Below are 27,570 nucleotides of genomic sequence, written 5' to 3'. Positions count from 1 at the left end.
TGCATCCTTAGGAAAAAAGATTTCTAGAAAATAGGTTACCAGAGACATGATGGTGGTAGGCACGTGCTTCCTCTTTATCTCCTTGGCCACCACACAGGAAACCACTGCGTTCCATTGTACCATTACAACATGATATTCTGCCTCATCTCTAGCCCATAAAGACTCCAGCTAGCCAATCATGTGCTGTCATCTGAGAGTATGAGCCAAAAAACTAACACCCAAACAAAACATGGCCCACCCATAGAAACACAATCCTTCCTGCTTTTAAATTGTTTCTCTCGTACTTGTCTCAGCCATCAGTAACACAATGGAAGTGGCACGGACTACCCTAACTATAGTGACATGCACCACCACAGTCACAAACCTCAGCATTCTTGAAGAGTGTGGCATGATTATATCCAACAATTTGATTCATTTCTATGTTGCTCATGAAGAAATGGAGACAGAGAGAGGTGCTCAAGTTCACAGAAACGAGAATCATAAGCACAGGGAAATGAGCAGTCACCATTCTGTATGTCGCCATACAATATTGGACTGTCACCACATTGTATGTCACTCCTCACAATTTCACAAGTAAGTAGCCACTATCTTCAAAAAAAAAAGAAAATAATAAGTTCACCAACTTTCCCCAAAGTTCAGAACGAATGGTTTTCAAAAGTATTTGATTGATTTCATGTGCCAAGAGTACACAGGCACACCACTGTGAACAAGCCCGATCTCCACTGATCTTGGGAGCTGGCAGGGTCAGACCTGATTTATTTTTAGGTGGGAGAACTTCCTGAATCAAAGTATGGGAACTATTTTCCTTGCGGCTTGTTATCTGATTTAGATTTTTCGTGAATGAGTGGTTCACTTGCATGTGTCTGCACCATGTGCGTGTTTGGTTCCCTTGGAATTCAGAAAAGGGCATCAAATCCCCTGAAACTGGAGTGGTGGTTGGTTGTGAGCCACCATGTAGGTGCTGGGAATCAAATCTGGGTCATCTTCAAGAAAAATGAATACTCTTTACTGCTAAGCCATCTCTCCAGCTCGTTGAGGTTTTAAGTAATATAGACACCTATAAATACTGCCATGTGCTGTATGCCAGTATATGCAGCCCCTGCTTCAACTGTTCTCTGAGACAGTCACCCATTACAAAGTCTATGGAGCATTGGCAACAAAAGAAAGAGATGAGTTTACTTCTGGCCCAGAGTCTACACATTGGGTTAACTGGGCAGCTATGAAAAACAAAAACAAAAAACCTCTCCTCCAGACCAAGTAAATCATTATACCTCCTGGGGGGGGGGAAGTGCTCCCTGGAGATGGTAATACAGTGAACCCATGCTAAGGAAGCCCAGGTATTAGACACAGCCTGCCTTGAATAGCAAAGTGAGAGAATTCTGAAGTTTTCCTAGTTTTCCAAAACTACTTCTCTGTTGAGAAACTGAGATTGTTTCAGATGGTTGGGAATCATCTCATTTGATAAATCCTTAAGAATGGGCTTATATACAAGGCAAAGTTAGAGAAATGATGCAGTAAGCAATCAAAAGTACTTACAGTGATGCTGAGATGATCACCTACTACCCATGGCATGCTAGATGGTCAGCTACCACCCAGGACATGCTAGATGATCACCTACCACCCAGGGCATGCTAGATGATCACCTACCACCCAGGACATGCTAGATTGTCAGCTACTACCCATGGTATGATAGAGCAACCAGAGCAAAACATTTTCTCGTCCTATGAGTGATGAGAAATTGCAATTCACCAAGTCTGAACTGTATGAATAAGGGCAATCCAAAGGCAGCACACATGACAGAAAACATGTTAAATTTGAAACCTTTCGCATTTGACAGCACATCTATCACTTTGATCCTGGTAAACTTCTTCATTGCCCTAAGCCTCTGCTGCATTTTAACACAGAAAGGGTACATAATACCTCCTGAACTAACTGTTTAATCAAATCCTGTAGGTAAATGCTCCTGGTATGACTGCTCGATAATTTAGCACAGGTAAGCCCTTTCTCTTACTTCTGTTGAATTTAACAACAAATGACAACTCAACAAACTATATAAACTTACTTTTTAAAAGAAAACAAGATCAGAGCAAGGGGACATCTTAACTTGCTATCTTGTCTGGCCATTGTGGTCTCTGCCTGCTAGACTAATGACCTAGATATTTTCTTCTGCTTTTGAAAGGCCATGTTCAGCCAAGTTTCTCTCCTCCTCAGTAACTAGGGCTTTGATGACACTCTGCTTTACACACATGCCCTACTTCAGACACACATGGTTCTCACCACAGAGTAGTAACAACAGGAGAGTAGAGCCAGTCACAAAAACCTCATGTTGAAGCACTGCACACATTATGTGCTCAAGCACAGGGGGTGCCATCAGATGGTCAAAAATGATAGCATGCCAAGCTTTATATATGTATCACTATGAGTTTTGCTGAAGGGATGTATTTTCTCAATGGGCCAGACCATGCCATTCTGAGGTATGAATACGATGAAAGTTATTTCTTATTGCTTCCAGAACAGCAATACCTTCTCATTCCATGGTAGTGAGGAAAATTGACTCCCTCAAATTCCATTTTTAAAACGTCAACAGGAAACACCAACTGTGTTGGCAGTGCAATTGGAGCTCAACACCACAGAGAACAAAATGATGAAGTCAGCTCTGGCCCACCTCAGAGGTAAAGGCACCTGTTGACCTTGAATTATGCCCCAATACTGGCCACAGCAGGAGATAAAAGAGATTCTACTGCATTCCCATAAAATGGACATAATCCAATTGAACCTTCCAGAATTCCCTTCCATGGTCATTTAGTATTTTCTGCTAAAGTTTCAATAATCCTCAATGTAACTACATAGCATACAAAACAAAATGTTTTACATGTTAATTTGTGTGCATAGGCTTTCCTGAAAATTCCATGTTGTAAAAAAAAATCAATGTTTTACTAAAAATAAGTTTTCAAAATATAGGCAGCATAACTTCATTTCTACAAGTGTTAGGTAATATACAAGATAAATAAATGTACAAATAAATAAGGGTAAGAATTCACAGGAGAAAATTTGAAGACACATTGAATCAAGCAAATTGACTTAAACTGCAGCATTTTTCATATTTTACTATATCAAAATGTGTTGGAAACGTCTAAGAAGTTGACACAGAGCCTATCCTAACCATTTATTTTTTCACTCAAACATTTTTTTAAAAACTCTGAAACCACACTTTGGCAAACAGTGCACTGATACCACAATATGCTACTCGCCCAAAATTCCAGCAAATAAGCATCCCTTCCCACTGGGAGAGGAGTTGGCACCTGGTAAGAGGAGGACTCTCAATGGAGGCAGGGATCTCAGCTTCTTATAATGCTGGGGGAGTGTCCCAGGAAGCACACTGCTGACTGTGCTCCTGCTGACTGTGATGAACCATACATCTATTAAAACAACTGCTCAACTCTGCTCTAGTATGAAAGGTGCAGTGTGATTCTCAAGGTTGCTGATTCCCTTCTTCTCAGTGAATGCAAACCAACCTGAAATCTGAATATGTATGGGACAAACTGCTGACTAATTCAGTCAAAATGACCAAACCAATTAAATTGAAAGTGTGGATAGGTGATTTTGTTGGTGAGAGTGTGAAATACTGTCAGAAACATTGACTATCCCCCCAGTTAAAGGAAACCCTACCCCAGGAAGAAGCATGAGATTTGCTGAAGCCATGAATATTAAGAATCATTAGTATAAAAATAATTCCCTTTTAAAAAAAATCTCCTCTAAACAGTTGACCATTATACCCAAGAGGTTTTACAAACAAAAACAAAAGTCCTCACCAAAACCCTCCTCCCAATCGTAGGACAACTTTGTGGAAAAATACTTTAATCTCTGAGCTGTTTCTTTGGAGATCTAGCTACAGGGGTCCTGATAAGCATGACTGTGAGCAGGGTACAAACCCAGTATGGAGGCTCTGGAGGAGACGAAACTATTGGTGGTTCCGTTAAGAATGGCAGAGCAGTGGCAGTCTTCTCATGGCATACCTGGCTGTTAGCATTTGATGGAGCAGTGGTTTAGGTGCCTACACTCCTGAATAGAACCCCTTCCCACCCAGACCAAACCCCCACAGCCTGTCACATACTGCAGAGAGCCTCGTCACTCCAGTCGTCACAGTCATTGTGACCGTTACACTGCAGCTTCTTTGGGAGACAAAGTCCATTTGTGCACATGAAGTTCTCGTGGCCTCCACACAGGGCTGAAAAAGAAAGTGGGGGTAGGGAGATCAGAATGTATTTCTTCCTTCTTTTAGACTCAAGTGAGAAATGAAAAACTAGAGGGAAAATACTTTCTTTGTGATTTGATAGATTTGCTTCCAGGTTGTTTCACTGTCATTTGTCACCAATGTTCCTTTGGGCTTTGGGACACTTGTGGTAGAATTATCTGGAAGTAACCCAAACAATGCTTGGTGGAGAAAGCCAGGGTACAATTTACCAACGGGCTTGCCCAAGAACTTCATGTGTTTGGGAACAATAGAGTGTACAGCCCCAACAACTGCACGACTTAAGTGGAGAAAATGCCAAATGGGAATATTTTTTCCTAATGATGTGAAAGTGGAGTGTTATTAACTGAACAAACAATTCCCTCTTAAAATGCTGCTGTGTGCATTACAGAGACTGTTCCAATGAAAATAGATTCAGACAATTGATGTGGTCTGGGATATGGGCACAGAGACCTCATGCTCTGTATTTGAAATATATTTATTTGCCCTAATAAAAAGGCTAGTTAAAACATGAGAGTTTGTTTGGGCACAGGGATTGTGACGTGACATTAACTAATACTGTTTTCCTTCCTTCTCTCCCTGATAATGAACAGTTACATTTGTTTTTTTCTCTCTCTCTCTTATTATATTTTTTCTTCTTTAAAGTTCAACAGCTATTTGACTCTTGAAAATTACAATATACAACAAATTTCAGATATAAATGCATAAATACTATCAAGAAAGGTCTTTAATAAAGAGGTAAATCAGTTCAACAAAGCTGATACAAATAAACTTCCATGTGAACTTGTACTCATGGCGTACCCTTTAAACTGTACAACTGTAGACTCAACAATCTTATTTCTTGGACTTCGTGCAAAGGAAATCAGTATTAATACAGACAAATTTTACTTTAAGACCATTCATCCCATCCTTGTTTATGACTAGGAAACCATAAGACAGCAATTCTATAATGGGAAGGGACTGCATATATACACCTGCTAACTCCATAGTAAATAATAGTGTTATTGTCATTGAACACATACAACATGGAAAATATTCAACATCTTGCAGAAAAGTTCAAGATACTTCAAAATGTAGAAAAAAATCTATTGGTTCTAAAATGCTTATTGTAATTTGGCACAGAGCAAGGTTAACTACTGAAATGTTTGCTAGTAAGAAAGCTAAGGGCAAGTTTTCTTTTGTTACCTTGTTCTATTCTGAATATTCCAAACCTAGTGATTGTAAATATTTATCTAGTTATGGAAAATGCCATTTTGGGGGGACGAGATGCTCCAGTTTTAGAATAATAGAAAATAGAATCAACACTCCCTCCCTTTGCTAAAGCTACTGTACATCCTAGTCACAGGGATGGTTGCCTGGTCATGACCTCCTGAACGGTGGCTTCCTTGAGCCTGTGACTCCTGTACACCTTAATCATGAGAACTGGAGACTGGGGGACTCTCTGATTTAGAAATGGAAACGAGAAAAGCACAGAGCAAGAACTAACTGCAATAGAGTCCCATCTACCACAGTTCCCACATGTTCAGAGGCTGATGCTCAGAAGGTTCTAAATTAATATTTGATGTGAAAAGTCACATAAATCTCCAATAGGTTTATATATCCTCAAAAGCCTAAAAGAATTAAATAATGCTGTGTCAATGAACTTTTCCCCAAAAGCTCTCAAGAAAACCAGTGTTTTGATTTGCTGAAAACCAAGTCCTATCTGATTTGATAAGCTTGCAGTATCAATAACAAAAATATGATTTTCATTGCCTCCCATCATTTCAGAATCAATCAAATTAATCACATCTATGGATCTCAACTGCTGAAGTGTTCAACATGTCTAATGTGTATAGAGTTGGAAAATTTAGCACATGCCTGAACACCTATAACTACATACAGACTCCTAACAGGCACACAGGAAACCAGACACAAAATGAAACAATACACTAGGAGTTTACTAGCTAGTCTGTGCAATGTCCTCCCTTTGGAGTTTAAGAGAAAATTGTAAAGGAGTGTGTATCCTACTGTGAGAGTGGTTCTCTACTATACAAACCATGGAGTATAAAAGGCCAAATCTGCTTTTTGGTGGCTGCCTCAGTGGCACCCTTTGCCACACACACACACACACACACACACACACACACACAACCTATGGCTCTAACAAATTCTCAGGAAATGGGGCTGAAAGTTCAACATGAATTAGTTCCTGACATCTAGAGTTCATCTCAAGATCCCATGTGAATATGACTTTAGTGAGGCCATTTCTTGCATGTGGTCACCTCGAATCTAGATCATTTAAAGCCTAGTACTCCTTGTGCTACCTTGTTAACGACCTCTCTTGTCTTGGCTGATTCAGCAGAAGGTGGCTTCTAGGTGGTAGTGCCTTTGAAGGGGGTGGGGAAATCTTCCTGACTTTAAGACACTGAAAACTGCATCTTTTTTTTTTATTCTTTCTTTGAAAATTTGTACTTAAGTCAATCCCCAAAAGACAAATAGTGTACATTTTCTCTCATGTGTGTTATGTACATAAAGCAATGTAGACATCTGATGGAAAGTAAAAGGGAGGTTGTCTAGAGAGTAAACGTGACTAACAGGGTTGGAGAGTAGAGAAGATGGAAGGAGGGAGCAGGAAAGAAGACGCACGAAGTGCATTGTATACCTATACAAGCATGTCCTTATGAAATACAATACCATGTACAATGAACACACAGAGACAATAAAAAGGAACTTCAAAGTCCTGATATCAGTATCACTTTTTAGCATTTAAAGTATAAAAACACTTTCTGTTAAATTCTTGTTATGTAGAATTTGCCATTTTCTTGCATAAGCGCTTCAACTTATAAAAGACTACAAATGTTGAAATTCTGAAATTCGAGGCAGGCGTTCTCCCTCTGACATCCTTGAGAGAAGTGGTACTTTACAGACAGAAGAGTCAGAGTGCTAAGAGGTTAGGACAACCATGGCCCAAAGCCACATTGCTAGGAAGAGGTGACAATCAGCCTGCAATCTTGATGTGCACACTGCAGCCCGGTCCTCCACACCCCACCCACTGCCCTGTGCTGCTAGAGATCATAGCACTGTCTGCTCCCTCCAATTCCAGGGCACTGGGTCTGAGCCAAAGTTCAAATTGTCTTTATTTTTCTCTGTAAACAAAAGACAGATGTCTGCTCTCCAGGTGAATGGGATCCAGATGAAATGGCATTCCGTGTCAGCACCAGTTTTTTTTTTTTTTTTTTTTTTAAGATATCCGAAGAGAGCACTTATCAAGTTTCTGCAGAGTTTTTGCCATAAATTTCACTGTCTTCTACCAATTGTCATCCCACAGCTTTTGAGTTATCACTTGGATGATAAAGAGAGATCCCTGGAGGAGAGGCTATGCTGTGCCATCCTGACACCACATACCGCTTTGTCTGCAATTCTACAAGGAATGTGCTGGACTTAAAATCAAGAGCAGACACATCAGTGGAAGAGTCTTAATTAACTGAGAAGGTATTTCAGAGTGCCCTCCCAGTCTAGCCCTTATAGCTCCTACAGTGAAGAAAACAAAGGCCGATCTTAATCAATATACATGGAACCAATCACAATTGAAGTTGTCTCACCACCAGTTCTGATTTCCTTTTATACTTGAGACAGTTGATACTACTGCAAGAACTGCAATGTCCAGCTATGTTCCCTGAAATGCTACTTCCCATGTCCAGGTGGGGTACGAAGGATTACAAACCACCTGGGCTTTGAGCTACCATGGCCTCAGGAGAGTGTGCCCTCATGTGGACAGCTGACCATTCTCAATATTCCAGTCTGTGATAACAAAGTTTCTGAAATAACAGTTCGTAACCTGAAACTACCTTGAAAGTTTCAACTGCTTCCAGCCTTTCTTGCTTCTCTCTGTCTTTTAGGACAGCATGTATATTGGCGAGTGTTCTCTCACATCAGTGATCAACTTAGAGTCTCAGAAATTCCCCACCAACTACTGACTGAGGGAGTTTCCTCAAAGCCTGAAGCTTGACTTCAATTCCACCTCTAGAGAGAATGCTAACACATTCCAGTGGGATCTACCCAGAGTAAGAGATTGTGAGGGTTGCATTCTACATCTTGCTGTAAACCTCTCCCACTTTTTCCTTCCCAATGTTACCTAAGTACTTGAAGTAGAGCAAGCACGATCTGCCAGGGGCTGATCCAGTCATTCCTGGGGAGAGTGCTCTATCTTTATGAATACATGACAGACCTCAGCTTTTGGGAAGAAAACGAAGGAAAGAGAAAGTCCAAGGGACTGATCAAATTATCAAATTACTTGGCCTCTGCCTGCCCTCTTAGGAGGGTGAGTCATAATAAGTGAGCCTGTCATTTGGTGAATGTTAAAGCGTTATGGGTAGAAATGGGAGTCAGAAGGTCTGCGTATAGATGGAGTGAGAGTCCCCAAGAGAAAAGAGGGACACAGCAATGCTGGACTCTGCTGAGGAAGAGGCACTGCACAGCTGAGCCTTTGGATGGAGACTGACTCCAGATCTGCAATGCAGAGGCTAGTGAACACCATGACAAGAGTTTCAATAAAGTACTGGGGCAAACTCCAGAAAGGGGTGTGTCCATAGGAGAAGGAGCAGGTGGCAAGCAGCTGAGAAAGGACAACTTTGCTGTAGAGGAAAGCAACTAGATGCTATGGTCGATGAGCACAAGAGCAGGGTTTTAAAATGAAGTACTCTAATGCCTTTGAATGAGTGTGTTCTGTAGGAGAAGCAGGAAAGACACTAAGTATTGCCCACAGGCCAAGTAAACATTGACCACTCACTGAGATAGAGAGGAGAGATGCATATATAATCTAACAATGGAGATTGCATCTTTCTATCCCTCTAACCCATCACAAAAATGAGGATAGCTCAGATATAACTATCTACTAATCTAAGAAATCTTTCTCGTTTTCTTCTTAGACATCACTTTCTTCTTTTTATTAATTTTTTGTTTGTTTTGCTTTAGAGTTTGTTTTGAGGCTGAGTCTCAGTATAGAGCCCATATTACCTGGGAATTCCTGATCTCACTGGCCGTGCCTGGGATATAGTTGGGTTTACCAGCTTGCAGCACAAGACTCAAACATGACATCCTTTAACACAGTGCTCCATGCCCATCACTCCCAATAGCGCTGATATCCAGGACAACCAAGCATAGACAGCTGAAAGTCAAGCTAACCCAGAAAGCTACAAAAAACCCATTTTGTTACAAATCACACAATTACATTGCAAAGTATTTATATGTTTGCTTATTGTCTCTGGCTCCTATCTAGAATATAACTTTCTTGAGAAAAGGCCATTGGTCGGTTTTCTTACTGCTGTGCCCTGCATCTAGGATAAAACTGTCATAAGATAGGAAGAAATTAGATTATTCATAAAGTAATAAATGAAGCCTGGGAACATGAGGTGCCTAGGAAGAAAAACTAAGTGATGGCTCAGGTTCTTTGGCCTTCCATAATCAAGAGTAATGAATGTCTTCAGATGTTCTTTTCACTGGTAGATTGATAAATGGACAGAATATTTAAAATTATCTAAGTGCCAATGGATAATAGTCAAACCTGCAGACAAGGCCTGCTTCTCATACCCTTTTCTCTAATACAGGAAGGGAAAGGATAACCTACCTAGACTAGCCTTTTCCTCTGTCCTGTGACATGTGACTGATGCTGCTTCCCCACCCATACCCACATTACCCATTCCTTGGGTTAGAGTGGTACATTTCTGAAAATGTCTATGATATGCAGGAAAGAGGCTTTGTGGCTGTGTCATAGAGCACAGGGTGTGTCTGGGTTGTCTGCCTACATAGGTAAGGGCAAACCTTCTCTGAGAAAGGCCTTTGGTGGCCAAAATATTGCTTAAAACTCTTTCCTGAAGATATTAAGTGTTCAATTCAAACTTACAAGAGCACAGTTCATTTTTTTGTTATTGGTAGCTATAATTTCTGTTAAAGACCTTCATCTTTTCATTATATTTAATATTCATTATGCCTGAACTTGAGAAGAAACAATGAGTAACTATTATGAGGGAGAAGATTCAGGAAAGGATTGGACCTTCCTGCTTACTTTCCATATCACTTCCTATTTCTCAGGAGTATGAAGGACATGGACTGATGCCTGGAATAACAAGTTCTCAGAGTGGCTCTGAGTGACTTTAAGATATACTGGGTATAGGTTTAACTCTGTCACACATGGGTATGAGAAATTACATGTCTAGGGCAGCAAGATGGCTTAGCAGGCGAGGGCACTTGCTGCCCAGCCTGACAACTGAGTTTGCTCTCTGGAACCCACATTGTGAAACAAGAGAATCAGGTCCTGCAAGGTGTCCCCAGCCCTTACCACAGCTGCACTAACATGTCTTCTCAAATAAGCACGCATTCTTTAAAAAAAAAAAAGTTTAAATAAGGAAATGCCACAACAGTTTCTTCACCAGAATCATATTGCTTCATACTTTACTCTAAATGGTGATGATAAATCTTAAAAGAGCAAAATTCCCAATTAGGAACTTCCTGACATTGTTCAAAAGTAGCACATGATAGGTGACCAATTACAGCTTCCTTTGGATGGCTCGTGACTTATTTATTCTAGAAAGATAAGTGGTTTCTTATATGCTCCATGGTATGCCCCCACTGAAAACACTACATGAAACAAAGCCCTTCATCACAGTGTGCATAGCACTGCAATTTAAGGCTCATCAGTCCTTTTTATACATTTTTTACTTAGTAAAAAACCATCTCTGTCAAACAAATGTTCAAAGAAAATCCAAAATAACTCTCCAAATTAAATGTCTTCATGCCTGAGTTACTCCTGGACTTAACCCACCCACCCCCTACACCCCCACTGCTGCTATGAAATAGAGCTATGCTTTGGGTCTGTGGGGACTTTACCATATGGCTCTCAGCTTTAATTCTGAAAAATAAAAGCTAAGTGTAGGTATCGCCTGTCTGACAGCATGATGGAAGATCTATCATTCTATAGAGAAATTAGTCATCATAAAGTTATCTGAAAGTGATTGTGGGGAAACAAAATCTTCATGTGTAACTGGATACAGAATGTAAGTGGAATTTTAAAAGCAGCCCCATGCCACCATTCAGTATCAAGAAAAATCATGGTATAAAGTAGACACAATTTTGCCTAGTAGATTTTTAAATATAATTAGACAGAGTAGAAGGTAAAGAAAAAAATAGAGTATCAATCTGGAAGTCATGCTGGATAACCAGAGACTGATAGAAATAGAGGCCAGGCAGAAGTACAAGGATGCATTTTACAAAGAAATCTGTGTTCAATTCAACATTTAAGAAAATAAGGAAGCAATGGTGGGAGGAAGGAGAAAAGAAGGAGGGACAGAAGAACAGTGAGAGGGGAGAAAGGATCAAGAAACCTTCTAGACCAGGATTATATTATGAAATACTCCTCAACTATTAATCCTCAGGGAGAACTCTGAGCAACACTTTTTCAAAAACTCATTGGTAAACAGGATGCATGCAGTGACTGATATTGAAGGTTCTGAAAAAAAACACAGAAATTCAAAATTGTCTATTTATAGTCTATCTGCTCAATAAACCAGGCAGGTATTTCTAAACTCAAAGATAATTACTTATTCAGAGTTTCGAGAGATTATCCACCCACTTTCTGAATTTGCTTTAGAAAATACTGAACTTCTAAAAAGAAAACTAAGATTTTCCAGAACATTGGCATAGTTTTGAGAGTTTCCTTGAGACATAAGGCCACTTTTAGTGACATTCTTCAAACATTTGTTGTGACTGTGAAGTCATCATCATGTGACAGTATGTAAAATGTCTTTGGCAAAATCCAGATAAATGGAGCACAGTTTTATACAAGTCCAGTGCATACATATGAAGGTGAATGGAATAAAGGAGACACACACAATGTGGAAAGAATACCCCAGCCTCACATTTGCACATGGATCTGGACTGAGAACCTAATCGGGGCAGATGTACAAAAGGCAGCCCTGGGCTCTCTCAAACATCTCTGCTGGCTACTTCCCACATGAGGTGACATGGCCCTTACTGGGACCAAGCTCTTGAACTTCCAAGCATCCAGGATGATGAACCAAAATAAACTTCTTGCAAAGGTCCCAGTCTTAGAAATCTTGTCATAGCAACATAAAGTAGACTAAGCTGATACAACACGATAACATTTGGATGGGTTGGGTCATAGAAATCAGGCATATATCATTTCATGCACCAAGATTCTATAGATTTCATCATAACCAAACTGAAAATTTAATAACCATTCCTTTTCAGTTATTACTGTGTAGTAACCACTTAAAACTAAAACAAATTCCTTACGAGTCTATATTATGTTCTATTGAACAAGCACATATCTTATTTTTGTGAAAATAATTTTGAAGACTATCTTTGAAAGACAGGTCATAGGTTTATAAATTAGCTATGGATCCTGTGGACACTCAATTATACTTCTTTCCAATCATCTCTTGTTGTTTTAATATAGACTATTCCAGAGAAGTATCAGCCTTCAAATGGTCAGGGCACAGGGACCTCATCCACCCTCCAGATGTGACAGCCAGTGAAACCAAATTCTGCAGCTCTGTGTCAGAGTTCAGCCTGAGATCTGTTGTCCTCATCTGTCACTAACCACACGCACCACCACCTCATTCCACAGGGCAGCCCGTAGTGACAGCATACATTGCCTGAATCAAGGCAGATTTGGGAAAGTCTCTCTATTTCTAGCAGTTTGACTGTTCCTATGTAAACTACTCCTCAAATAGTAAAGTAATTCTACTCCTGAACACTCTCATATTTAAAAGAATAAAAAGTTGATGATAAAAAAATAGTTCCTAAAACTCACCCTAATATCCAGCTTGAATTTTGTGTGTGTCATGGTGGTGGGGGTTAACTTCGGACCAAAAATGAGCTATTTAAAATGCATTTGACATATCACAACAGTGATCTTGGAGAAAAAGTACAGCTGTGGATTTAAATTAAAGTATTTGTATTGTTTTGTAGAAAAACTACTTCACATTTCCCAGCTTTCAGGTTTTTGTTTTGTTTTGCTTGGGGGGGGGCTGAATTCTACCTCTTTGAGATTGTCTTTCAATAATGTGATCTATATTGGTAACAATGGTGCCTGCTGCCAAATGGGCAAAGCCCAATGTGTTCTGTTCATTAAGTCCAGGAATTGTGAATCTCTTCTGAAAGAGTCAGACAGTTGGATGCTTAAAGAGTTGACCTACACATAACCGAAATTCCCAGCCTCGAACTTGTAGCTCCATCACTGCCTACCTACTGAAGGAAGATGAGGGGTCTTAGAAATAACCAAGCTACAATTACTTCTAAGACTGTGTCTCTGAAAAGATGAGCATATACAAGAACCAATACAACAGCATCTAAAAAAGATCTGCTAATGATTTCTTGGCTCATTGGCAGAGAAGGAAGGCAATTGCTACAGAAAAATGTGTTGTCAAGTCATTTGTCCTGTGAAACACTTTACATATGAGAGGAAGAGGGAGGGGCCTGGATTCTTCTTCCCAGTTTCCTCTGTTTCTGCTACTACAAGGCCTTGACAGAGCGACAAAGAACCACTCCTAGTATCCCTAGTTATAAACGTCTATAATAAAGTCACACAGACTAAACATAACAAGAAAAAAATGAACCTTGCTTAGAAGGAAACACAAGGACAATTCAATTAACTTGCATAGAATCACTGCTACCGATTCGAATATATTGGAAAACTAAGGACTCTGCTCTCCCCATATCTTCACAGGACTCCTGTATGAGTGAAGACAAATTACATCCAGTCCAGTCTGCGGTGGACAATCCACACTGATCCAGTTAGAGAGTCAGAGCAGGCAGAGGGAGCAAGAGGTGAGAGTGTAGGAGAAGAAGCAGTTTCAGGAAAGATACATGGGAGGGAAAACCATTTGGATGACCACCAAATCAAGTGGAGAGCATTGACTTCATCCCAGAAAGAAGGAAAGACACTGGACAGTCAAGAGCTGCCTCTCTCCATGCTGGTGCTACATTTGATAGGTATCGCTTCTGCAAACACTGCCAGCCCCAAGTCATGTGAACAGTCCCAAGACCTTTAGGACAAGGGTACTGGTCAAAGTCAGGTGATTTGAGGGAAGTGGGTGCAATAGTAGGAATCACTTTGCTTAGAAAGAGCATTTTTGTCCTTTTGCTCAAAAGAAACGCACAGTTTCCAATCCATATTGCAAGATAGAAGCCAGATCCAGGGGCCCCAGGAGGGTCACGCAGGGAAGAAGTTGGCTGGGAGCCTCAGCATGGAGAGACGATATGGAAACTCATTGAGTCTCCACAGGGATACAGCTTATCCAAAGTGAGTGCAGCTTGATTTGTAGCTGTGTGTCTGAAATCACTGGCACTGACTCTGCCAGGACTGACTTTAAAGGGGCATCCTGCACAACACAAAGACATAGCCATGTCTTTTGCATGTTTTTTTCCCGTGGGCTTTTCCATACTGATTTATGAGGACTTCTCATATTGTCAAGTTTGCCTCTGCCAATCATTTATTTACCTTTTAATTTTATGGACTCTTTAACTATAAAAATGTTCAATGAACACCATGTGAAGTAAAATATGCCACCTTTATGAGTTATGTCTCCATAAATCACACCACTATGAGGATAGTAGCTTTTGTCTTTTCCTTTCCCAGCTTGGGCTACAGGAGCTAGGAGAGAGCTGGATACACTTCATGAACTAAATTTGGCATCTGACTCCAATCCTTTTAGAGCAAATAGAAAACAGCGTGGCCAGAAGTCAGGGATATATTCTGGCCAAAGTACACACACACACACACACACACACACACACACACACACACACAGAGTCCACAGAGATAAAGAAATTAGGACACAATCCCTAACTATCAAAACTGAATTGACAAGGCCATGGGAGAAATCCACAGAATCACTAGCGAAATGATTTTTCTTAGAATAGTTGTTCTTCCCATGCCATTAACACAGCCCAAGCACAAACTATGTGGACCGACTTGGATTTCATGGACTGGAATCCAGGATCTCTGATGCACACACTGTCCAGATTTAGGTTTCAGGAAAGTGTCTAACGAGGTTGTTTAGTTGGAGCCAACTCGCAGCTCATGATGAACCACCAGAGGGCAAGCACACCCTAAACTGTGGAAGACACACCCAGAAGGTACCCCAGGGTATGATGGAATTTGAAAATAATCGCATTGTGTTTTCAGTGTTTATTTTTAACAAAATTGCATTTCTTTAAAAAGCCACTTTGCATTTTATAAAACAATGAAGAAATATGAGCTGTGGAAACCCTGTTAATTTATTTTTTGTGTGCTTGTATTTCAGAGTTGACATTTGTCATAATAAGAAATAACCTCAGGAACCAAGGGGTTTATTTCAACCAATTTTGTTTCAAGTGGCTTTTTTTGTATATTTTTGCCATTGTAACTAATGTATAATGTGATTTTTTGTAGACTTTAAATGCAGTTTTCGGTGGGGGCTCTCATTAGAAGATAATCTCATACGGATCCCTGTTAGACTTTCTCACCACGTCATCCAGACAGAAATGAAACTCTTCACAGCTGTAGGAAAGTTCTGGAACCACTGGTATCATAAGCTCAAAAGTGCTGTACTCTCAGAATTTTAAGGAAAACTGCCAATTTCTCTCAGCGACTACTCTCCAAAAGGAAAATGTGACAGCCAAAGCAGTTTACAAGCAGACAGGACAGGGAGCTAAATGCCTCATAAACTTTGGCTTGATTCAGAGGACTCCTGGGAGGTCTCCCTTCTAAAACATTTCCCAGCTGAAATTTTTCACGTTGAATTCTATTTATTTCAAAGAATTGTAAGGTCCACAATTAAAAGGCAATTTCTGAGGATTCCTCATTCAGTTGATCGTCAGGATTTCTAAGGACTTTGTAAGTGGCACAGTCCAGAACATAGCAAAAAACTGTCTTGGAAACCCGAAACCGGTCATACATATGGCTGGCTGTGTTCATGGGTGACTTAATGCACACAGAAAGACTGCACCTAGAGTACACGAGAATATTATAGTCTCTTCTACACGGCATGAGCATCTGCAGACTTAGGTATGTGGAGAGGGGTTCCAAAACCAATCAACCAGACACTGAAGGCTCACTAAGAAGTTCTCTTTTTAAAAGGACATTAGAAAATTAGTATGAGGAAATAAGAAAAAATGGCATATAAGGAATGGAGACAAGGCATGAACCTAACTGGTCGAAAGTACTAGATGACTGTGCAGTCTACTTTTATGTCAACTTGACACAAGCTAGCATTATCTAAAAGAAGGGAACCACAAGATTCAGCTGCAGAGCATTTTCCTAATTAGCGATTGATGGGGGAAGGCCCAGCTATTATGGGAGGTGCTGTCCCTGGAGTGGTGGCCCCAGGTCCTGTAAGAAAGCAGGCTGAGCAAGTCATGATGAGTAAGCCAGTAAGCAGTGTTCCTTCATGGTTTCCATGTCAGCTCCTGCCTCCAGGTTCCTGCTTTGTCTGAATTACTGTCCTGACTTCCCTCCATGATGAGTAATGATGTGGAAGTATAAGCCAAATAAAAATGTCCCTCCTTGCGGAGGTCATGGTGTTTCATCACATCAAGAGTATCCCTAACTAGGACAATAACCAAAGGTCAATAGAGGCTGAAGAAGGAAAGGCAGAAAACTACAAAAGTAAGAGAGCATGAAGAGTGGAGGGACATCCTTTGTCATGCTAAGAATCCCACATACCGAGGAATCCAGAACTTGTTTTCTGCTTCATTTCTTTTTAATTGTGTGTATATGTGAAATGGGATGGGGTGTGTGAATCCAATTCCCTCTGATCAGAAAGAGGATGTCATATACGTCCTCTGGAGCTGGAGTTCCAGGCCCTTGTGAACCAGCTGATGTGGGTGCTGGGAACCAAAGTCAGGTCCTCTGAAGGAACGTAGTTTGTGCTTGTAAGGGCTGAGCCATTTCTCCTGACTCCCATACATGGTGTTTGTTTATTGGTTTGTAGCTAATGCTTATTAGAACTTTCTAGGTACAGATTATGTCTTAAAAGTGTGGTGTTCCTTTTCCTTTAGAATACAGCCAGCTCTGACAAGAAGACCTAAGGAGAAACCGAGGCTTTGAAAAGTGGGTAACTTTCCCCATAAAGGGCTGATAGGCATGAGAGCTACATAGAGTATCCAAGCTGAGCCCTGGCCATTACTACAAATGCTCAAAGGCCTACATTAACTTCCAACTGCTGCCGGGTCAATGGCAACCTGGGTGAAGACAACAGAATTTGTCATCTCACTGCTTATCGCTTGTCTCCTTTGTCATTGTCAAAGCTGACAACATGCAGGTCTTTGACCTGAGTCTGTCCTCACATCTTCCACTAACCCCTTTGTTGCCTCCTCACTTCTCAGAAGCCTCTTGTTATCCCAAGGTTACCTAGGAAACCTAGGAGAATCACCCTGTCTGAAGACCAGGAGAGGAGCAGTCTGCTATCATCTCTATCTCCATCTTGGTTTCCCTAGGGCCAGGGATTAGCAAAGAGACACCCTTAGGGCATCAAGTCTCAGTCACCTACTCCAGATATCTGGCTAGTTCTCCCTGTTTTGTATGTTCCTTTTACATGCAAAGGCCCACATATTCATGGCTGACTCAGACAAATGGACCTTCTGTCCTGCTAGTGTGCCTTCCATCCTTCTTCTCATGGCCTGTGTCAGAGGTGTCCTCTTGTTACAGTCCTTGGTTTCAGGCTGAGTTAACTCTATTCTCTTGGTTTGTGGGACAGGTCTGGCAGATTGTCTTTATTTGTAGCTCAGGCTGGAACTGAAACTCTGTAGCCTGGTCAGGACTTCTTCCTTAGCCTCCTGTGTTCTGAGTGTCTGCATTACAGTGTGTCTACAGACAGAGCCCCAGTAGCAGGATTCTTAGCCTTTCAAGATAACTAGGGGTGGACTTGCTCAGTTACTGCCCCATAAAAGTGTCCAAAAGACTCAAAACCAATCCTTTGGAATGAATCTGGTCACATCTTGGAGCAGCCAAGAGACATATGTGTCTTTGTGTCTCTTTGCCTATTGGCTTTGTCTACATAGTGAGTTCCAGGCCAACCAGGGCTCCTTACTGAGAACCTGTCTCAAAAAACTAAAAATAAACAAACAACAAATTACAAGAGAACAATGGTAAAGCACTAAGCCTAATATAAAGTCTTACAAAGAGCAGGGCCTCATGCCAATTCATAGTTAACCAGCCCAGGAAGCTAGCCAGAGCTTAACCTAATGAAAATATAGAATGGGAATAAAAAGCCTGAGCGAGTTCCTGAGAAGCTCCAGTAGCAGGGTCCCACAGCCCAATGTTCGTCCATGCCTGATCTCATGGCCATACGCCTCTCTTTGCTCACCCATATCTCTTCTGCCACATCCACAAGCCTGCATCCTGTTGGAGTCACAGCATACACAAAAGACCCACCACTGTGATGCAAGAGACTCCTGATGTCCTCCCTACCTCACTTCTAATGATAACATTAACAATGCACCCATGGCTGCCATTCTGAAGCCTGTGGCTGTGTCATGTGACAAAGTTCTTACCAGCATAACAGGATCAGATTGTCCTTGACTCACTGCCATGAGCTTCTTCTCATTGCCTCATAGGATGGAGCACAGAGTACAGAGGACTCAGCCAGGGTCAGCCACCAGACTGGGTTCATAGTGCACAGATTGCTGAAGTAACTAGTGGGGGTAGCTGACACACTGGAAAGCATAGTGGCATATTATTTATGATTTATTAACGCTCGATTGAGGATTCAGAAAGAAAAGTCAGCCTCAAACTATAGAGATAAGGCAGTGGTGATAGACACTTTTAATCCCAGCAGCCAGAAGCTGGGAGGTGGTGGTCCACATCTTTGATCCTATGACTCAGGATTAAGAGGTAGACGGATCTCGGATCTCTGTAAGTGCAAGGCCACCCAGATGTACATGGGAATGAATCAGTCTAGAAGAGAATTATAGCTCATACCTTTAGTTCTAGGACTCATGAGAGATACATAAGTCAGTATCAGGAGTTAATATGAGACATTTGTTCTCTAGCCACACTGAGGAAAGGTTGCAGTCTGAGGTTTGAAAGCTCATGGAGATAGGATCAGCCTATTCAGCCCGAGGTAGATAAGAAGATAGTGGCCAGAAGCTTTGCTTTTCTGACATTCAGCTTGAAGTTTGAACCCCAATATCACTCATTGGGCCATTTATTATTCATGTAACAGGAAAGTTTATCTCAGTTCTCTTGCTTTACTAAGGAAAAAAATGTTATTTTCATCAAGTAACTTTGTTTCAGGGATGTTAGGATGATCGTGGTTTTGTTTTCCCATGCCAGTCTGTCAGAAAATAACAAGTCTGGGCATATGAGTTAAGTGGCCAGGAAGCAGTGGACCCTTCATATCTCAGGGAGAAGTTGACACTGACATGCCTTCCCACAGTGGGGCTCATTTACATGTTAGATATAAATGTAACAGACTTCAGTAATCCAGCCCAGCTTAGATGTGCACCCACATCTCGCCTCTGTGAGAAATGCCTTTCATATTGAGATCACTAATTTGGGAGTGTATCTTTAAAATGTAACCTATTTATTAGTTGAATGAGACTATAAATCTTAAGCATGATTGACAGCAGATAAGTGTTCAATAACTCAAGCTTCCCTAGTATGACTGACAGTACTAAATTGATGTCATAATACAGTCAGCAAAACAAAGACAATGTTTTTTAGGGACATGTCCTGGGAATGGCTCAGGCAACAGCCCTCGTTCCTCCAACCTGCAGATCCAGAGGCACAAGATGTCAATTGTTTTTGGAACTTTTGGTTTCTACAAGAAGTTTTAGCAGACCTTCCCAAAATATACCACATAACATATTGTCTCAAAGATGTATGAGGTGTTAAAACAGTCCCTTGTTGTGGAATGTTTGTTTCACTGTAAAGATGTGTTTCTGCCTAAGGAACCTTCTGATTGGTTTAATAAAGAGCTAAATTGTCAATATGTAAGCAGGAGAGAATAGGCAGGACTTCCTGGGGGGGGGGCAGGGGGACTAGGAGGAGGAATCTAGGCACTCAGATTTTTCCAGCAGACTCAGAGCAAGTCAGATGTGCCGTACTAAGAATAGGTAATGAAGTCACATGGCAGAACACAGATTTTTAAAAATGTGGGTTAATTAAGTTTTAAAAGCTAGTTGGGAAAAAAAAGCCTTAAGCTATGTCCAAGCTTTCATAATTAATTAATAATGTTTCCGGGTCATTATCTGTGGGCTGTCGATCCAAAGATAGTCCAAAAAGAAAGCTTGCTACAGTCCTCCGAGTGTTTCCAAAGCATAGGGAAATGCATTGCAAAGAAGAAACAAAGAATTGACACAGGAGAGAAGATGAAAAGAAGAGGCAATTATTCTAAAGATAGGAGAGAAGCCCTAGTCCCTACTTCATAGGACCTGTCAGATCTACATGACCCCAACTGGATGGCATTCCCCTACATATGGTATTGTGGTGGGGGGTTGGGAGGGGAGGGTGTTTAGAGTGCATGGGAGAGGGCAGAGAGGGCAAAAGGGAGGGAAGGAGGGAGGGAGGGCTGGAGGGGAGGGAGGGAGAGGGAACTGGGATCGACATGTAAAATAATAAATTTAAAAAAAAAAAAAAAAAAAAAAACGCTTTGACTCCAAAATTTAAGTTGAAGAACAAGTTACTGGGGAAAAGTATTTCTATTTTTGTTTCCACAGAAAATGAAAAGATGTGGATTCCTTCCAGACTAATGTGGTTTGATCACGCCAGACCGCCTGAAACAGAGTACAAGCTGATCCTACACTCCAAACAGCTGGACAAAACAGCCCTACAGACTACAGCTAGGATATCTGAATCTTCTTCAAATCCCCCAAGACAGCGCCCCTTACCAGCAGGAAGTAGTTTGGAAAGAACGACGCCCAAATTCCCAAATATTGTGTATAAATGTTTGTTTTCACTTAATTGGACTTTGTTATATAAAATTAAATAAAAAGAAAGAAAGAAAGGAAGAAAGAAAGAAAGAAAGAAAGAAAGAAAGAAAGAAAGAAAGAAAGAAAAGAAGAGGCAGCCAAGTCAGAGATGGACACTACTCACGGGACTCTCTTTCCCAAAGTGAAGAAGTGAATCTTTCTGTAGCAAGATTAACTTTCCTTCAGTAATGTACAACAGAGCACAGTTTTCATAAACAGAAAGCAGAGATGAGTTTACTTTGGAAGGAAGAATAAAATCAAACTGTCTAAAACATTGGGGAATACAAGGAGATAATGGGAAATCGTGAGATTTAATTAGATGGGGTGAAAACCTACCAACTGGATGAAACCAAGAAATCCCACTTTTAGTTATTGCATCTCCAGAGCACTGCCATCAGAAAATGGACAATGGGTGATACAATTACAGCCTTCAACAGGGAGAAGAGATAGGTGATGATCTGACTAAAAACTCTGTAAAAACTTTGACTCAGTGATGTTTGAACAAGGAAGGAAATATTTCTCATGAGGAAATACTGGAAGCTCCTAATTTCTTCTGTGAATCTCATTTAAGTGCCATTGAATGGAAAACTCAGTCTCCATTGTCTTAACTGAGCATGCAAATGTTTAACATTTCCTTCAGCCTCTGGAATCCTTACTAAGAAGCAGATAATGTTTCTTGGCTTCCATGGCATACAGTTAGCCTTATGCTAAGCCATCTTCTTCATTACAGTATCCCAAGCACCATTGCCACTGGTGTCAATATCCTATCTCTACCCATTCCCCTTTTCAATTTCTTGGCCATTAATTGTGGAGACTGGTGAAAATGAAAAGGAAAAATATTTAAATTATTTTTCAAAGTAAAAGACAAACAGGCTACATAAGAGAACTTCAGTGAATCTTGCCTTCTAAATAGCAGTGAATATCTATTAGGTATTAACCATTTCCCTTCTGTTTGATCACTGGATGTGTTCTACATTATTGAGGTCCAGTGCCCAGATAATTGAGGTGCCATCAAATAGCTAAATGTCTAAATTAAAATAAAGGTGGTGCTTGGAGGGACACAGTGTTGTTATAATAGAAAGAACATTGGGTAGAATCAGGTTCATGTCCCAGCTATGCCTTTTACCAGCTGTAGAAATCTTCATGTCTCAGCACTTAAAAAAAAAAAAAAAATGTGACCGTTGTATCTGGGGCCAGCTCAGTGGTAGAGTGTAAGCTAGTATAAGCTATACTTAGCATGTGTGAAGGCTTGCATTGAAGCCCCAGAACCAGAAATAAGTAAGTTTGAACATGCACACCAATGATGCAGAAGTGTTTTTGAAGATTACAAGAGACTAGCTTTCCATATCTGGCATATAGAAAGCCTGGTTAGGTGAGCTGCATTGTTACTCTTCATCTTTAGTGCAAACATTTCTAAAGGTGTCTATCACATTCAACAGTGATTATTGCAAGCTTTAAATTTAATCCTGAGCACATTTCTTTTAAAGTATTTAGGTAAGCCACAATTAATTCAACTTTTTATATTTGAGATATATGGTCCTACCTTCTAAATGAGTCAGCCAAGGCTGAAGTGTCAGCATGACATAACTAAAGTCATGATTAATTAATTGGCTCCTGAAGCTATTTAGGAAGCAGAAATGGGATTCTATTAATTATGTTCATGTTACCATGACTTCAAGGAAATAGTTTAAGGATGAAAGATTTATTTAAGATAGTGGTTTAAGCCATACATGGCCCCAGGACTTGGCAAGAACAGACAGTAGCAAGAGTGTGTGGTGGAAGACAGGAAGCAGAAAGGATGGAGCCAGGGACAAGATGTCACCAGTGATCCTCTTTCTGCAAATAACTCCTGAAGTTCCCAGAACCTTCTAAAACAGTATCACCAACTGGAGACCAAGAATTCGGAAGATGAATCTATACATTACATTTCATACACAAACTATAACAGAAATAAAGATGTATTAGTGTCAATCTAGTGCTCTTAACCAAGTATGGATCATTCTTGAAACACTGGCAAACTTTTCTTTGTATATCAAAGTAGTAAAGGACCTAATTTTGCAGTGCACATGTGTCTGTTTTACTGCTTATTGTACAGAAAAGACATCTGTGAACAATATAATATGAGGTGAATGTAACTGCAGTCCAATAAAACTTACAAAAAAATGTAACAGGCTGCATTCGGCTCATAGATTATAGCCTGATGACTCCTGATCTAGGACACACCGACAGAGTTTCTTAATAAAGGAAGCATGACAAACAAAACTCCAAATCAATAGAGCTTTGTTTTCTGTTGCCAATGCTCTAGAAAAGCAGATAGCAATAAGAACACTCAGGAGAGTGGGATTTAAATGATGTTCTTGTGACTAATAGATTAAAGCAGAGTTTGATGGGACAACTCATATTCAAACCAGAACTCAGCACCCTTCAATATCACCTTCATGATAACCAGGAAGTGCTAATCAAAGAATGGGATTCAGAACTGTGTTGGTTAAATAACAGTGATAAAAGTAGAAGCCAGAATTACAAAAGTGATGAAACACACATTAGAATAACTAAAACCAAACCTCCAAGGAAGAATGGGAGAGTACGCTAACCTTAAAAGATACACAAATCTCTCTCCAAGATTCCCTGGTTAACATGAAGTAGGAGCATCTTCCTCATGCATGCACTACTTTTGCATCAGCTACCATTCCCAAGGCACCATCCTTAAAACCAGAATCATAGTTAGCTGTAAATGCGAAAAACAGAAGCACTCTCCACTCTATCTGTCCACATCAGATCTTGCTGATGATGCTGGTCCCAGACACAGAGAGATGGCCCATAAAGGAAGGTACTTATGTATCTCCCCTCTAGTAATGACACATATGAAAAAAAAATCTTTTTTTTAGCAACTGGAGGCCTGGACCAATTTCTACGTCCTTCAAAGTTTGATGGATTGGGGTAGGGTTGCCAAGGAACACTGTTCAAGCATCCTCTAGGGAGGTTTGCAGAGAAGTCTGAACTCAGCATCTGTTTAGCAGGAGGTATCCCAGAAGGAGAAAGGATACCTCAAACATTAAGGGAGCTGTTCAAATTGTCATTTGACATACTCAATTGAACTAAATGGAGCACTTTATTTCCCCTAATGTTTATGTTGCTCCTTAATAGTAAGCTGGTTGTTTGGAAGGCACATACATCTACAGTGGAAACACTGAAGAGTAATGGGACAATATGTGTGAGTACTGGGTTCATTGCTTCCCATCAACTTCCTGACAACATCTGCTCCATTTATACAATGACAGAACAGTCAGCATTCCACGCAAGCCAGCTGGGATTTTCCAATATTTGCTTTCTCTTTGGCTTTCACACCTGACCTTCTGTTTCAGGAAAGGCATTTAAGAGGATACATGCATAAAAGAGTCCATGTGAGGGAGGGAGTGATGGAGTTATGAGAGTTTTATGGATGCAATGTCTTCTACTCAGTGGTCTTTCAGTTACCAAGACAGAGCTAATCATAAAGTATTTCGATGCCATTGCCCTTGTCAAAGACACAACCAACACCAGTAAGTCAGCCTCATCGCAGGACTACTATTATTTCCTATACTTTTTTCTTTTCCTAGAAAAATTATAACCTATTTCAAGGATCCCAATTCAGTAGTATACTAAAGCACACAGAATATGTGTGTATATGTATAAATATATAAAGACAGAATGATACTTTTTCCTTTCATACGGGGTCTCTTACAATGCAATTATAAAAAAGACAGTTTTGAGAAAAGCTTTGTTTATTTCATTTGTCATTTTGTTTCTATCTACTTTTAAAAGAAAGGTTTCAATTATCACAGAATAATATTGATGTTTTGCAAAGTACTTGAAAAGCAGTCCTAACTAAAACCACTTGTACAGAGTTAAAAGTAAAATGTTAACCACTAAATGACACATTGGAATGAGACATATTATCTTTGTTAAAATGACAAGAGAAATATTCATTAGCTGCAACTGATAGTATACAAAATCTCCATAGAGGAAATACTACAAAAATCATAACTAAAGGATGGCATTAAAAATAAATTAGTGACATCAAAAAGATGGCTATGCCTTGACAAGAGATGCTTTGTATAATTTGGTTAAAGGAAAAGTAACTTTTTGTGTTGAAACACAGAATTCTCAGAACTGTAGATCTTTGTCATTTATTTTCCATTGTCATGCCCTTCTACTGGGTCTCATGAACAGCTCAAGCAAGAACAGCCAGTGCGTATTTCACTTCCCCAGTTGGTAAAGGCTGTTTTCTCTCACCCACAGCTTTGACCAGGTCACCATCCCCATGGTGGCCTCATTATTGTTCTCCTTATCAAGAGTGTACTCCGGGGCCTCAGCTTCAAAGGCCTCCTCCAGCCTTCCCAGCTTTTATCCCTGACCAGTCTATGCTCTCCCAGCCAAGAAACCCTTCATACACTCCTTTGATTCACTGCCCATCTCACATACATCCTATTTCTGAAACTTCCAGCATTGGCTCAGACCACGAGCAGCCATCTACTCCCCTGGAGTAAGTTCTCCTGAACTTGTTGGGCTCAGTACCCATCTGCTTTTATCTGCACATGTGAGCTCAACAAGATGGGTACTGAGCCCAACAAGTCTACGTAGCAAATTTCTTGTGTGTTTTACCTTTTGTTTCATCTCCTAGACCTGTGTGAGACATAAACATGAAAAACAATAGAGTATTTACCTCACATTTAAAGACCCAAGACTTGGTTACTAGAGTGCTTGCTTAGTAAGCACCAAACTCTAGGTTCACCACCTATGTCTCACAAAAGTCTGCATGTGATAGTGCACACCCATGATCCCAGTACTTCAGAGAGTGAAGCAGAAGAAATAGCAGATGCTGAAAGTCATCTTCAGCTAAATATCAGGTTCAAGGACACCCTGGGGCTGTTTGAGATCCTGTCTAAAAAAAAAAAAAAAAAAAAAAAAAAAAAAAAAAAAGAGGGGGGAAGTAGCTTAGCTAGTAAAATAGGACCCTAAGAGAGACATTCATGCACCACCACCACCACCACCACTCCCCAGAAAAGGGGGAAAAGACAAGATATCCTGAGTAAATTGGGAGTGTAGAGGGAGCATAGGAAGGGAGAAGAGAGAGGAAAGAGGAGGTGGAGGAGAACACGAGGGATCAGGAAGGTCCAGTTAGGTAAAGAACAGAAAAGGAGAGCAAGGAAAGAGATACCTTGGTAGAGAGAGCCCATATGGGCTCACTGAGAAACCTGGCTCTAGGGAAATTCCCAAGAATCCACAAGGATGACCCCAAATAAGAAGCTAAGCAATAGTGGAGATGCTACCTTAAATGCCCTTCCCTGATAATAAGATTGATGACTACCTTAAATGCTATCTTAAAGCCTTTATCCAGGGGCTGATAGAAGCAGAAGCAGAGATTCACAGCGAAACACTGAGCCAAACTCCTAGAGTCAGTTATAGAGAGGGAGGAGTGATGAGAAAAGGGGTCAAGACCATGCTGGGAAAACCCACAGAAACTGCTCACCTGAACAAGTGGGAGCTCATGGACCAACATAGGACCAAACTAGGGCCCCTGAATGTGGGTGCCAGTATGGGGACTTGGGCAATCTATGGGGCCACTGGCAGTCGAACCAGTATTTATCCATAGCACATGGACTGAAGTTTTGGAGCCCATTCTCTATGAAGGGATACTGTCTCAATCTAGATACACAGGGGAGGGACTAGGTCCTACCCCAAATGACGTGTCAGACTTTGATGATTCCCCATGGGAGTCCTAACCCTCTCTGGAGTGAATGGGAGTTGGGATGGAGAGAAGGTGGGGGGCAGCAGGATGACGGGGGGGGGAGGGGGAAGGAACTGTGATTGATATGTAAAATAAGATTGTTTTTAAAATTAAAATAAAGAAATACTAAAAAAAGGAAGAAGAAAAAAGAAAACACAAAGACCTATGTTGGATCCCCAGAACCTACATTAAATATGTCATGCATGGTGGCACAAACTTTTAGTCCTGCTGGAAAGAAGAAACAGGTGGGCCCTTGAGCCTAACCAGGGTCCATTAGCTGAGCCTACTTGAAGAGTTCCAGACCAATAAGAAACTGTCTCAAAATAGGGTATGTAGTGTCTGAGGAACAGCATGTGAGGCTGGCTGCCCTCTACATGCAGTCACATATATTCATGTGTGTGTGCGTGCACATGTGCATACACACATAAACACACACACACACATACACACACACACACACACACACAGAGAGAGAGAGAGAGAGAGAGAGAGAGAGAGAGAGAGGAAGAGAGAGAATAAAAGAAATGTACTGGTATCTTTCATGACTGCTCTGGGTAGGAATTTCCATTTATATCCTTTTGGAAGTCATGCCAGGGCT

General features: G+C 40.7%; 1 protein-coding gene across 1 annotated transcript in view; it reads right to left on the bottom strand.

The window, feature by feature from the left end:
• Corin (corin, serine peptidase) overlaps positions 1 to 27,570 on the bottom strand; it is a 196,252-nt gene that overhangs the window by 75,719 nt on the left and 92,963 nt on the right. The window contains 1 exon segment of the mRNA XM_051198201.1: positions 4,115 to 4,228. Within this exon segment, the coding sequence (XP_051054158.1) occupies positions 4,115 to 4,228 (114 nt within the window).

This window comes from Phodopus roborovskii, unplaced genomic scaffold (genome assembly GCF_943737965.1).
Source record: "Phodopus roborovskii unplaced genomic scaffold, PHOROB, whole genome shotgun sequence".
Lineage (NCBI taxonomy): Eukaryota > Metazoa > Chordata > Mammalia > Rodentia > Cricetidae > Phodopus > Phodopus roborovskii.
The sequence above is the reverse complement of the archived record's forward strand: the minus strand, read 5'-3'. Positions and strand labels throughout refer to the sequence as shown.